The sequence below is a fragment of the Netta rufina genome, assembly GCF_964035555.1.
Source record: "Netta rufina genome assembly, chromosome: 4".
NCBI classification, from domain to species: domain Eukaryota; kingdom Metazoa; phylum Chordata; class Aves; order Anseriformes; family Anatidae; genus Netta; species Netta rufina.
The window spans coordinates 44,287,512-44,299,709 of record NC_140127.1 but is presented as its reverse complement, the minus strand read 5'-3'; the positions used below and the strand labels follow the sequence as shown (position 1 = coordinate 44,299,709).

The 12,198-nt window shown below is 36.4% G+C and overlaps 1 protein-coding gene across 1 annotated transcript in view; it reads right to left on the bottom strand.

The window, feature by feature from the left end:
• Positions 1–1,803: 1,803 nt before the first annotated feature.
• The window catches only part of PRDM5 (PR/SET domain 5), a gene marked incomplete at both ends in the record, with an annotated part of 85,030 nt that continues 74,635 nt past the window's right edge, over positions 1,804–12,198 (bottom strand). The window contains one exon of the mRNA XM_084285991.1: positions 1,804–1,968. Coding sequence (XP_084142117.1) covers positions 1,804–1,968 — 165 coding nt within the window. The remainder of the gene's footprint in view (positions 1,969–12,198) is intronic.

The following is a 12,198-nucleotide window of genomic DNA, read 5'->3' as shown; positions in this document are numbered from 1 at the left end:
GAAATAAATATATTGTCTAATGGTAAGTCTGCATTGCATGTAAACTCAATTAAATAGTTCACCACTATGAATTGAGATCATATTACCTCCAACTGCATGAAACACAAGATATGCCTCTACCTGCAGAAACCTTGCTGTTGGCTCATTAAAACCTAACTGGTCATACATAACTTGAGCCAAGAACTCCTGAAATAAACAGAAAGACATAATTTTGAAGGTTTTTCTCCTGTTGAATACAGTGACAGTTTCCTGATCAATTTTATTATAACTGCTACAAGTGACCTGTTTTCCCTAAGAAAAGGATACTGTAATTCACAAGAAAAGTAACCTGTAATTCCACAATTACAAGTGTCTTTTCCATTTACAAGGAAAACCTGTTAGATGTCATGGGGTGTCACAGACTTCCAAAATGAAAGGACGCTGAATATGAACAGTCTATAAATCCTGTATTTAGAATTGTCCCTATTAGTTGTGTGTCTTCTTTGGGTTCTGAAACACAAAACATGTTCTGCTTATTTTTTGTAGAAAAGTTTTCATCTGGGAACACATTACTATTGGGACCCAGTGTTGGGTCTCAAAACTGAACACGACGATAGAGATGTCCATGTAGAAGGATGGAATGCAAACTATTAGCAGGGAATGAATGAAGCGTTAAAGACTAAATAAAGCAACATTTTCTATTGTAAGCTTCTGCTCTTCTGAGTAGAAAATTTATTGTGATACACAGATTTGAGAAGTGAAATAAAGGGTCATGCAGATCCTTTCAATTGTCCCCACTGCAGTTCAGAAAAGTTGAACTCTTTTCCCATAAAAACTGGTACCAAGATATCCCAACACAAATTCATTTTATAAAGCATTGGCTAATCCAAAATGAATGCGAACCGTTCACTAATTACATGGTCTTAATATTAAGTGCTGATATCTCAGGAATTTCACATGCAATCACCTCTGAAGTTACACTTTTACTGTCCTTGTAGATAACTAGACAACTGTAGCTGCTCAAGACAGTCTGTCAGGTTGTCTTTCAGAAACACTTGCCTTCCCAGTCACAATGATGAATACAAACATAGTAGTTACACTAAATTGCTCAAAGTTTCTACTTCTGTTGTGTTTCATGCAACCAGAAGTAGTAAATTTTCCTGAATGCTCACACAGAAATACCTAAGCTGACAGATTTCCATAGTTTCCATACCCGTACATTACAGTATCTCAGGAACCAATTCGAGTTAATCAGTTTCATCTAGTAATGAGAAAGCTATAAAGAAAATGAGACAAAGTCATGTTACAATAAAATGTAGCATTAAGTTCTGAATAAAATATGACTGGATACAATCAAAAATCAATCACAATGACAAATTCTGCATGGTTTCCAGTTGAAGATTTTTAATGGAGTGTTGAGGCTTAAATACAGAAATAAGAGTTGGAGACAAAGTGATTCAGTTTCAGATGTCCAGGATTTCCAGGTAATGCCACCAATATCTCAATTACAACCTTGGAAACTTAGAAAGTAAAGTTTATTTAAAGCTTTTTTTTTTTTTTTTTTTTTCTTAACTAGGATAAAATCTTCCTGAAGTTCTTGCATCTTAAATTTATTTCAAAATAATGTTTTACTGCATGTGAGTATATTATTTTTTTTTAGTAAGCTAGTAGGATAAAAACAAAAAATGAGAAAAATAGCATGTGAACACATTAAAGTTGTTTCTCCTGACTATGCTTAGTAGTCAGGTGAGAGGTCTGGAGTTTGTACATGTGCAAGTGGAACATTTTGGAACATGAGATCCATTCTTCTCACACACGCCATAATTAGCTGTCAGTTTCACCATGGACATTTTCCATGTGCACTTTGAGGTAGTCATTTCTTGTAAACTTCTTGTGGCAAAGCTGGCATTCTGCCATCGGTCGATTGGGGTTGTGAGTCAGCTTATGTCGGATCAGCATTTTCTTCAGGCTGAAGGACAGATCACAAACCTAGGCCAGAGAAGACAAGACAAAGACAACAGTGTTCTTAAAACTTAGAAGAATGTATAATGCTCCATATTTTACATCGCTGATCCTACAGCCACATGTACCTGCAACAGTAAATGAGCTAGTCTTCAGAAGAATACTCCTTCATAGAACATTTTAAAGAACATTTTACTCTGTCTGGTATTTTCAATGTTGTATGTTAACAGTGATACCACAGACACATTTTTGTTTGGAATCAAACAAAACAAAATCAAGTTTCCCCATGCAGAGGAAACTTGAGAGAATCCATCAGAACCTCTCTGCTGGAAAATGAAGTTTTAAAATTGCATGGGTATTAAGACGGTAGTGAAATTGCTGGGCGACTACCAGATCCTTTTAAAAGCAAGACAGACAAATAGAACAACTGACTGTACAAACGGATAGTCTTGACCTGCAGCATATGTATTTTATGCCAGCTAAGGCAAAACCATACAATGACCATAAAAAGGGCAACAGCCACAGGCAAGTTTTGTACCCAAACTAATTTTTCCCCAGACAAGAACACTGTATGTGCTGTTGCAATGGAACACTTTGAATTTATGACACGATGTAACACTGAGAACTTTTGTACAACTACTGTAACTCTCTAAGTTTTTTCCCTAAACATATAATTACCTCTTTCAGCCCCAAGCAACAGTCACTCTTTTGTTACATGATGGTGAATGTTACTTGCAGCATTCATTGGCTGGGTCTTAATACTGCTTTTGTCAAGCACCATTTTCTATTTCTCTTCTACAAATACACACAAGTGAACTCATATACCTAATCGTTATCATCACACTTGCCCACAAGTTTAAACATGTTAAAAGTGACATGTATTTGTAAACATACATTTCCTGGAAGTCAGGAAGTCAATCACGGATATACACACATATAAGTTGTATTTGTTCTGTGCATCTTATATACACCTCAAAATTATAAAAAGCTATGTGATTACTATTACAAATAGAATTCAAGATGTCAAATCCAGCCTCCACTTAGGTAACTTACAATAAATTTAAAACTTACATCAATTACTGCATATTATTTTTAATAAAGAGAGGACAGGCAGCTTACAGAAACACTCCATAGCAGACAGAGAATTTAAACATTGAATAGGATGGAAATGTCACAACATAAGACTGTAAAACAAAAAGAACCAATCTAGGAGCCAGTCAGACCAATATTAACCTTCCCCCAGCTGTTTTCAATAGCAAAAGGGACTGAGGAACAGGGCAAACATTGCCTAAAACTTTTTTTCTGATGCATTAGGCCAATCAGCTTTAGAGATTTTTGATCTCATCAACATGAATAAATATCTGAGGGGAAGGTGTCAAGAGGATGAAGCCAGTCCTTGTGCTGTACTCTTGCAATCTTGTTTTTAGGAGTTTGCTTTGCATTTAAGTTTTACAAGCAAGACTGACATTTTATAGATTTACAGCCATTCCTGCTTATTTGCACTGGAACTCTAATCAATCTGGTCAAAACGATCAGTTTTAACTGAGCAGAGGGGATGACTGACATTTGAAAGTAAGTGTAGGGTCAACTAAAGGCAGAGTGCTGGGAAATACTATACTGGAAATAAACCAGGATAGGCAGTACCTGACCCTTCTGCCCCCGGAGAATCTCTTGTCTCTGAGGCAACTGAAGTTCAGCCAGCCTTCCACTAAAAACCAGACTGGTTTTCAGAGGACAGAAATCAAACATACTGGGAAATATACATTTCATATTTCCACATTTCAGTTATTTCATTTTCCTATGCAAAATATACTAGAAGTTTCACATTAAAATAGGAATATTAAATTATCACTACTATCAGTGGGATGTGAGGGCTTTGATTCATTAAATGTAAGCTCTAAAAATATTTTTGATGACTGATAATATAAGAAATGGCCACAGAAATAAAGTGTAGCACTTCCATTCAGCAGGCTATATGGATTACTTTTACATGTATCATAATTCTGTTTTGTAATGTCTGTTACATATGCCTGAGAGAGGGGAGGGAGAGAGGAAGATAAGGTAGGAGTTATTTCTCACTCTGGAAGAAATTTCTATTTAAAGCAGAAATGTAGTCTAAAACAAACTGGTATGTAATAGTTTTTATTGGGTGGGGAGAGGTGGGGTGTCAAGTGAAGCCTATTCTTGAGCCCATTGAATATATATTTTTTTTCAATAGCCAAAGCTTTTCTTTCTTCAGTTCTTTGGCACTGAAGGCAGTTCCTGTTTGTAAATGTTAACGGTACTAGTAGTAAACACATAAAATTCTGACAGCAAATATCAACGCATTATTTAAAAGAAAGAACTGAATACTTCCTATGACTGCTGCTAATGCCAGGTGGGAAACAAGACCAAAAAAACCTCAGTTCTCTGAAAGACTTTTGTTTTTCAGTGTGGCTACATATATGATTACATATAGGAATATGCTAATTACTGAATAAAACAGCCTGTTTTTCACCTTTGAGGTATTCTGAGTAGGTGAGCATTAGACTTACAGACTTTTGCAATTACTATAATGAGTAAGGATACATCAGTATTATGCCTTTGCCCCTTAAAACATGCAGTGGAAATAAGGGGAAAAATCCAGAAAATACTACCAAATACAATTATAGACATGGGAAGTTGTCCTGCAAATAACTTGGCCAGAATTAACCTATCTGAACCAGAGCAGTTGACTAAGAAGGGACATGGTAGATGTACAAAAAATAATGCATGGAATAGCTATTAAACCTTTCTGTTAATTAAAGAACCAAAGAGACCATGCAGTAACCTGACATGCTCTCCCTTCCCAAAACCTCTCTACACAGTTAAGAATTTGTAGAACTTGTTGCCATAAATTACCACGCAAGTCATGATAAATAAAATAATGAGAACAACTACATTTAGCAAGATAAAAAAAGTCTTGTTAGGAGGAATATTCTAGTGTAAAGAGCAATCTTTAGTGCTAGGGAGCCAGGAATAAATGTCTCCCATTGGTAACTTTTTTTTTTTTTTTTTTTTAAAAAAAAAAAGCCTGTCCACTACTGGTTTTCCTGTAGCTTCTGTAGAAACATCTGGCAACATGCATTGTGCAAGACAGCTCTGGAGGAACAATCTGCTCCGGGTGATATTTACTATGTCCCTAGCATCATCAGAATTAGAGTCCAGATGAAACAGGAGTAACTATTGAAGAAAAAAAACTTTTTCCAATGTTATCCAAGTACGCATTAAGCAGAAGAGCACTGTAGAGTTTTGGGCAACTTAATGTTGTATAAATAGTAAATGGCATCTGCTGTGTATGCCACAGCCCTGAAAAGTCAGCAATCTCTGTGGTGTGCAACTGGCCAAAGCTTAGTGCTGAAGAGTAATTTCAGCAAAAAATGACAGTAATTTAAAGTATAAAAAAATCTCCAATAAATAGCAGCTACATAAAAATTCTCAGAGGAGGACTAGGACTAAGCACAGGTTACAGCTTTTTCAAGATACACTGTGATTTGGGAAAACAAAAGTTCTATCCAGTTAGTTGGAGCAGGAAAGTGCATTTTCATGCAGTTCCTATATTAAATTAAAGAAATAAAAAAAGTAAGAAAATATAGCACGGGCACTCACACACACACCCTCTGACTGGTCTCAAAAAGTATATTGTGAATCCAAGAACAGTCTTGGATCCTCCATGTGGGAAAAGTTGCTTTTACACTGCAAGCTAACCAACAGTTGATAAACATCACAGCAATCTGAAAGCTGAAAATGTGACTAACAATGATTTGTAATTACAGAAATCCTTAAGGTACTATAGCCAGGATGAGATTATCCCAAAAGAATGCAAAAAATCTCCCATCTTGTAGACATTAGCAAAACTGCTACTATTGTATTTGAAATTTTTCATTAAGTGAATTTTATTCTCAATGAAATGTTGCCAGAGTACTTCATTGAAAGCCAGATCAATTAATAGAGCCTTGTGACTTTCATGACAAGTGGTTATTCTAATTTTATATTTCATTTCAGAAATTTGTGAACAAATTTACAACTCTTTAAACTGAGCCACCTACTATATAACTGAAAACTGGTGGTTCCCTTGTGACTAATTCAGTAAGAGCTAGAATCACAAAATGAAGCACCTATAATAATTCTATGCCCTGTGCTAGTGCCCTTGCTAAATCCTTGAGCAAATAGTACAATTTGATAATACTGTAATTTGATAATTCTGAATGAGATTCTTTCACAATGATTTCTGTACATTCCACCTCCCCATACATCCCCTCTAAAAGCTGTAACATCCCCTCTAAAAGCTGTAAGATACACTACATACAGGATTGGGCATACCAATCAAAAGGTACTTGACGGTGATCTATGAACTGTAATACGATATTCCGCATTTCAGCATTGCGAGCATACACAGCATTCAGGATTTCTTCATTGTAATGAAAACATATGAACAGATGTTGAAAATATCACACCAAAATTCATTAGACAAAACCCAGAAATTCTGAATTCATATTTGTGTTATTGAAAAACATCAAAAGTATCCAGATTCCATGTAATGAATTTAATAACTTTTCCTGTATAAGCTAATCTCCAACTATTAACCTGTCATACAATTAAGGGGAAACCAAACAGCATGAATTTGTAACTTGCAACATCTAAATTGCATTAAGAATGGTGAAAATAACTCTTACGGGATCCAAAACCATAAAATAGAAGTGTACGCTATACTCTTGGCAACTGCAGAGGGTACATAAAATTGCCTGAGTGGTCTCTCATTAGCTAGGCAACCAAAGGTGTAACTTTATGCCACAGCCAATGTGTACGAGGCCATTTCTCCTTGAAATTAAGTCTTGCTCCTGCATGTAAGTCAAGAAGACAAAGGGATGGGTCAACTCACATCACACTGAAAGGGCTTCTCTCCGGTGTGGGTTCTCATGTGCTCATCTAGGCCTCGCTTTTGACTGAAAGCCTTGTTACACTCAGAACATTGGTATGGCTTTTCCTGTATGAAATGACAACAGCAAGTGAAAGTGAGTGAAAGTGAGTCAACACAGAGCCCAAGTCATTAAAGGAGTGGAATTCCATGCTGGATGGTGCAAGTTTTATATTCTCTCTACGGGATTACAGTCAGTGAAAACAACACAAAACGATTTTCAAATGATTAAGTGAAAGCTGGGAAAGCTGTGGCCTGACAGTTTCCACTTCAACACCCACTTATGAATTAATTATCTGTTCCAGTCTTTCAAATCCAGCCATTTTGGAAGTCTGTTTTTCATAATGTGAAAGGTACAAAAACATAAAATTCCAATGTATTTTCCTTCATCCTCCACAAAAGCTTAAAGCATAAAGACAAGTAAGATGTCTATAAAAACCTCATGTTTGTTACCAGGTTTCCAAACACGGGGAGGGGAGGGGAGGGGAGGGGAGGGGAGGGGAGGGGAGGGGAGGGGAGGGGAGGGGAGGGGAGGGGAGGGGAGGGGAGGGGAGGGGAGGGGAGGGGAGGGGAGGGGAGGGGAGGGGAGGGAGTGAGGGTAAAAGAAAAGCTAGAAAAGCTTGTTGTGGAGAAGAAAAAAAATATTTTGAAAAGTGGTGACAGAAGGTTAATCACATATTCATTGCAGAATCTCAAAAGTGCAGATGGCAACTAAGCCATCTGTATTTTTATTAGAACTATTGGTTAGCAGCTACCGTAACACATGATGTTATAAAAGTTGCAAGCTCACTGACCTCATATAAATAATTAGAATTATGTACAGAATACCACTTATACAGAATACGATTTTATAGATTTCTTATATAGATCTTATATAGATTTTCTTTTTCAAAGTTCTTCCTTAATCATAGAAACCTACATATAAGGCATAATTCCTCCTTTATTCCACTAAAGTTACATGGAAAACAACATTTAAATCAATTAATTAAAAGTAAAGTTTACCATTATGATACTACGCATTGTCCCACTGAAGATTTTGAAGCTCCAGAGGCACCTTTTTTCAGTCAAACAATTATACTGCTTACACTTTCCTAATACTTTTTTTCTGTGCTCTCTAATTATATATTGCTTGTATTCTAAAGATGGGTGTTTTAGACTACAAAGTAAACACTAAGAAATTTTTTGCTAGGTTAAATTGAAAACAAAGACTAAAAAATCAATAGGCAATAAAAATGCTAACTACATGAATTAACAAATAATAAGCATTAATCTTATATAGTCTTTTGGGAGATACTGTGTTTTCCAAAGGTAAGTGGGAAGGAGTTACTGAGGTTAGATTTTGAAGCTACAAAGTGAAGAAATTCTCTTGTCATTGAATTCTTATTCTGAGTATAGAGGGGACAATCAGATCTCCATACATTGCTTAGTCTTGCCAGGTACTCATCAACTGTACAAGTAATATACCAGACTGTCAATCAGTGCTGTTCTGAGTACGTCCCGAGCTCTCTCATTAAGGCAGCTCTTCACAGAGATCTCAGCTCTTCCTGTTGCAAGTCATGACAGAGTGCCCTCCCATGAAGTTTCCTAGAAAAGGCACTATCACCAAAATGACTCAACTTGCTGTGGCTGAATCCTCTAGCTCATCAAAACCACATCATAAGCTGTGCACACAGGGAAAAGTACTTCTTTAAGAATTTCAATTTTATATATATCATGTAAAGTACATTTCAGCATGATGGAAGACAAATATATCTGCTGACACAACCTGAGTATATGATGCCCAGCTGAGTATCATCAACATAGTCAACAGAGGCCACTAATAAACTTTTCTAAGACTCTCCTTACATGCTAATCCTCTTTGTGTTTTTTCATCATTATTTTAATTTAGTAATTTCCTTAACTCTTCATTATAGACTAAAACATAATATATTACTTTAAAAAGAACTGAGCTATCTTGAAGAAGAAAGGAGAAGAAAGAAAAAAGATCATATACACAAAAAACTTTGTCTTGGGAAATTTTGTTGGACTGACGAAAGACTTCATGGAGCAGGCCCATAATTTTTAAGGAAATGTATGGACAAGTCATATAAAAAGCAGGTTTCTGCAACACACACTTAATTGGTTTTGCATTGTGGTCAACATAAACCACATTTTCTGCAAGTTCTCTGAAAACAGCCTGTCTCTGTTTAGGTTGTTCTGCAAAAAATGTGAAAGTATATGACATACACATCTTTAAACACCTATGAAAACATCCACTATTGCAAACGGTACCAGGTATACTTGCTTCCTTTTTATCATGTTGTTCTAAAGGTAAATGAAGAGTTAACTCGATTATGATTATCTTACTCATTTCAGAGTTAAACAGACTTCAGGAATGGTTAGGTTCCTTTCAGGAAAGATAGCCATTATGAACTCTGGGAAGCTAAAGTCACAAACCTGGGCTGGAATATCTTCCCTGACGTTATACTTATCTAGTAGTATGATTTGTATTATTCTTTACTGCAAAAAAAGGGCTTATCTAACTATTCCCTTGACATTTACATTCAAATTCACATATGCAGTGCATGAAACATATCCAAAGCAGTCTTTGATCTAATTTTAGATCCCTTACATCTGTATATTCCACTGATTTCAGCAGACACAATTCTGATTTGCATCAACCCCCCTCTTCATTAAGCTGCTCTTCATTCCTGTTTGTGTACATTTCAGTTAAAAACTGAAACAAAACAAAAACAAAAAAACACAGTGCTGTCCAGAGAAAAAACTTGGCCTTAAATTTCTCTCCAGAGAACGTTTTACTGGTTTCAAAGACGACATCGTTCTCAGACTGGTTTATTCAAAATAAAACATTCTGTACTTCTTCTTTGCCCCCCCCCCCCCCCCCCCCTTTTTTACTTCACACCAAATTTCCAATGCACAATACTAATGCTTGGAAAAGGCAGCATTTGTAGCATGGAAAAGATGATGCTAGGTTAGCATAACCACTTTGCTCTACATCTACACAGGAAAAAAAAAAAGTTAAATACAGCAACAAGCCTGAAGGAATGGAAATGCCATCACATAAGGACAATAGGGACAATGATGAGATTAGAAGTTGGACAAATTTAAAACCTCGAGCAAAGGGAAAAACCTGCTAACTGTCAACAAAACAGGAGGTCATTGGGAAGATTATATGAAGTTTGACTTCAGAGGAGTTAGCAACTGCCAGTACTATAAATCTACCCTGTGTTCAAAAGCATCTGCCAGACCATGGTTATGGTGGCAGCAAAGCCAAAGGATTACATGTGTTTTCTTTTATTGATGATATAAATGGGAAAGGGAGCAGGAAGAGCGAGAAAGACAGGATGTAGCTGATACTGAAGTGATTTAGTATTAAATTTTTAAGTATACCAGGTACAAATAGAAATATGTAGATCAGGATTTATAACCTTTCTGCCTCTTAACAAAGAAAGGAAAGAATGGAAAGGAGAGCCTCAATGAGTCTTGCCATTCCGGAAGGTGGTTCACTATAAAACTGGCATACTAATGTGGACGTATGCATCTCCATTGATTTTTACTTCATTAAATTAAAAGGAGAAATTCAACATTTTAACAACTGTGGGAAGAGTGCCTTCTCTCCAGTGCACACCTTCTCCGCCTTCAGCTACATGAATCATAAATGACTATCTTGAATTCTATGTAAATAGTGCTTTGCATTAGAAAGAAATCAGAGCAAGACCAATTCTCAAGGCCATTAGATGCTACCTTTAACAGATTGATAGAACATGTGCACAGAGTATCCTTCTACCACAGCAGATGGAAATACTTAAATGCAGAATTTTTGAACTGCTAACTGCTGCTGTAGTTGACTGTATCTCCCTTTAAAGCTATATAAATATGTTACGTATATTAACTTAGCATTAGCATGTGGTTGTTTGTGTAAATCTGGTAAAACTGATTGCAAGGTAAAAACATGAATGACTTCAGCATGAGCATCTCCAAGTAACCTTTTAAATTTCAATCTGGAACTACCACTTTTGAGTTCATCAGCCGTGACAAGAAAAAACACCATCTAGACAGTAGTATTTCCAAATAAAATATAGCTCAAGATCAGATAAATAAGAGTTAAGAACAGTTCCGATAACTCTTTCCAAGGTGACAGGAGCAAGTTAAAATTGAACGCATAATGAGGAAACCTCATCCTTTACTTTTTTGATTAATTTACTACAGTGAACACAGATTTATATTACTCAAAGTGAACTTGTTGACTACAGAAATGTTACTCAATAATCCTTTTTAGCACCTTTTTTTTTTTTTAGTTTAATTGACGTACAGAGCATACTTAAAATACCAGAGCTATCTAAATCTATGTCCACTTTTTTAATATCCTCCTGAATTCAGCAGATTTATTTCTGACTTCTGTCAGAATTTCAAATATTGCTCATTTCTTCTTGTAGATCATGCTCATATATCTAAGCATCCATAGAATTACAAGTATCTTAGGGTAAGATAAACTGACAATGCTAAGTGTCACATGACTATCAACTTAGTCAATCTAAATTTTCTACATGCTGAAAAGTTTGACAACTGTATATTTCACATACACCCATTTCTTTTCATGTTTTAAAACTTTTGCTAACTTTAGTAACACTTTGTTTTATTCATTACTAATTATTAATGTTGATGTGCCCCTCAAACTACACTCGCGCTCTTTGGACAGTTGGACATGCCATTTATCAAAGACAGTGACAAGAACAGGTACCATTCAGTTGATTGTCCCACCTGAAGGTGAACTGAAGACAAAGGAAAACAACAGCCTGAAAAGCATGGTGTCAGGGGCCTGGAAGGAGAGTCCAACCTGCGACAGCCTACACAGGTGTCATGATTCATTGTAGCCAACCCACAGACTACCTTGCAGCCTTGGTAACTGCAAACTTGTACCAAAAGTAAATCAGAACGGCAATGTAAGTAAGCAGTAGAAGTCCCGGAGAACCTGATGGATCCTTCTGCTTCATCTGGAACCCCCCCAAGACACAGCGTCAGATCATGCTGAGGGCCAGGCCAAGCGGGTAGTTCTTTATAAGAAGACCTGTTAGACAGCAGCTGTGTTAACAGACCTTTGAGCCTCTGCAAATTCCAGTGTCAATATACACTTTTTTTTTTCTATATTGAAGAAGAGTGATGGGTAATTTTGCTATCAATGAAGTGGTGACATGTAATATATCACTCAATTTTATAAAGACCAGCTTTCATCTCAATTGAAGGGCAGGGTATTAAGAAATAGCACAGTACAAAAGACAGTAAAGTGCCTACTGAAGCAAGGGTGGCTTATATAGCTGACG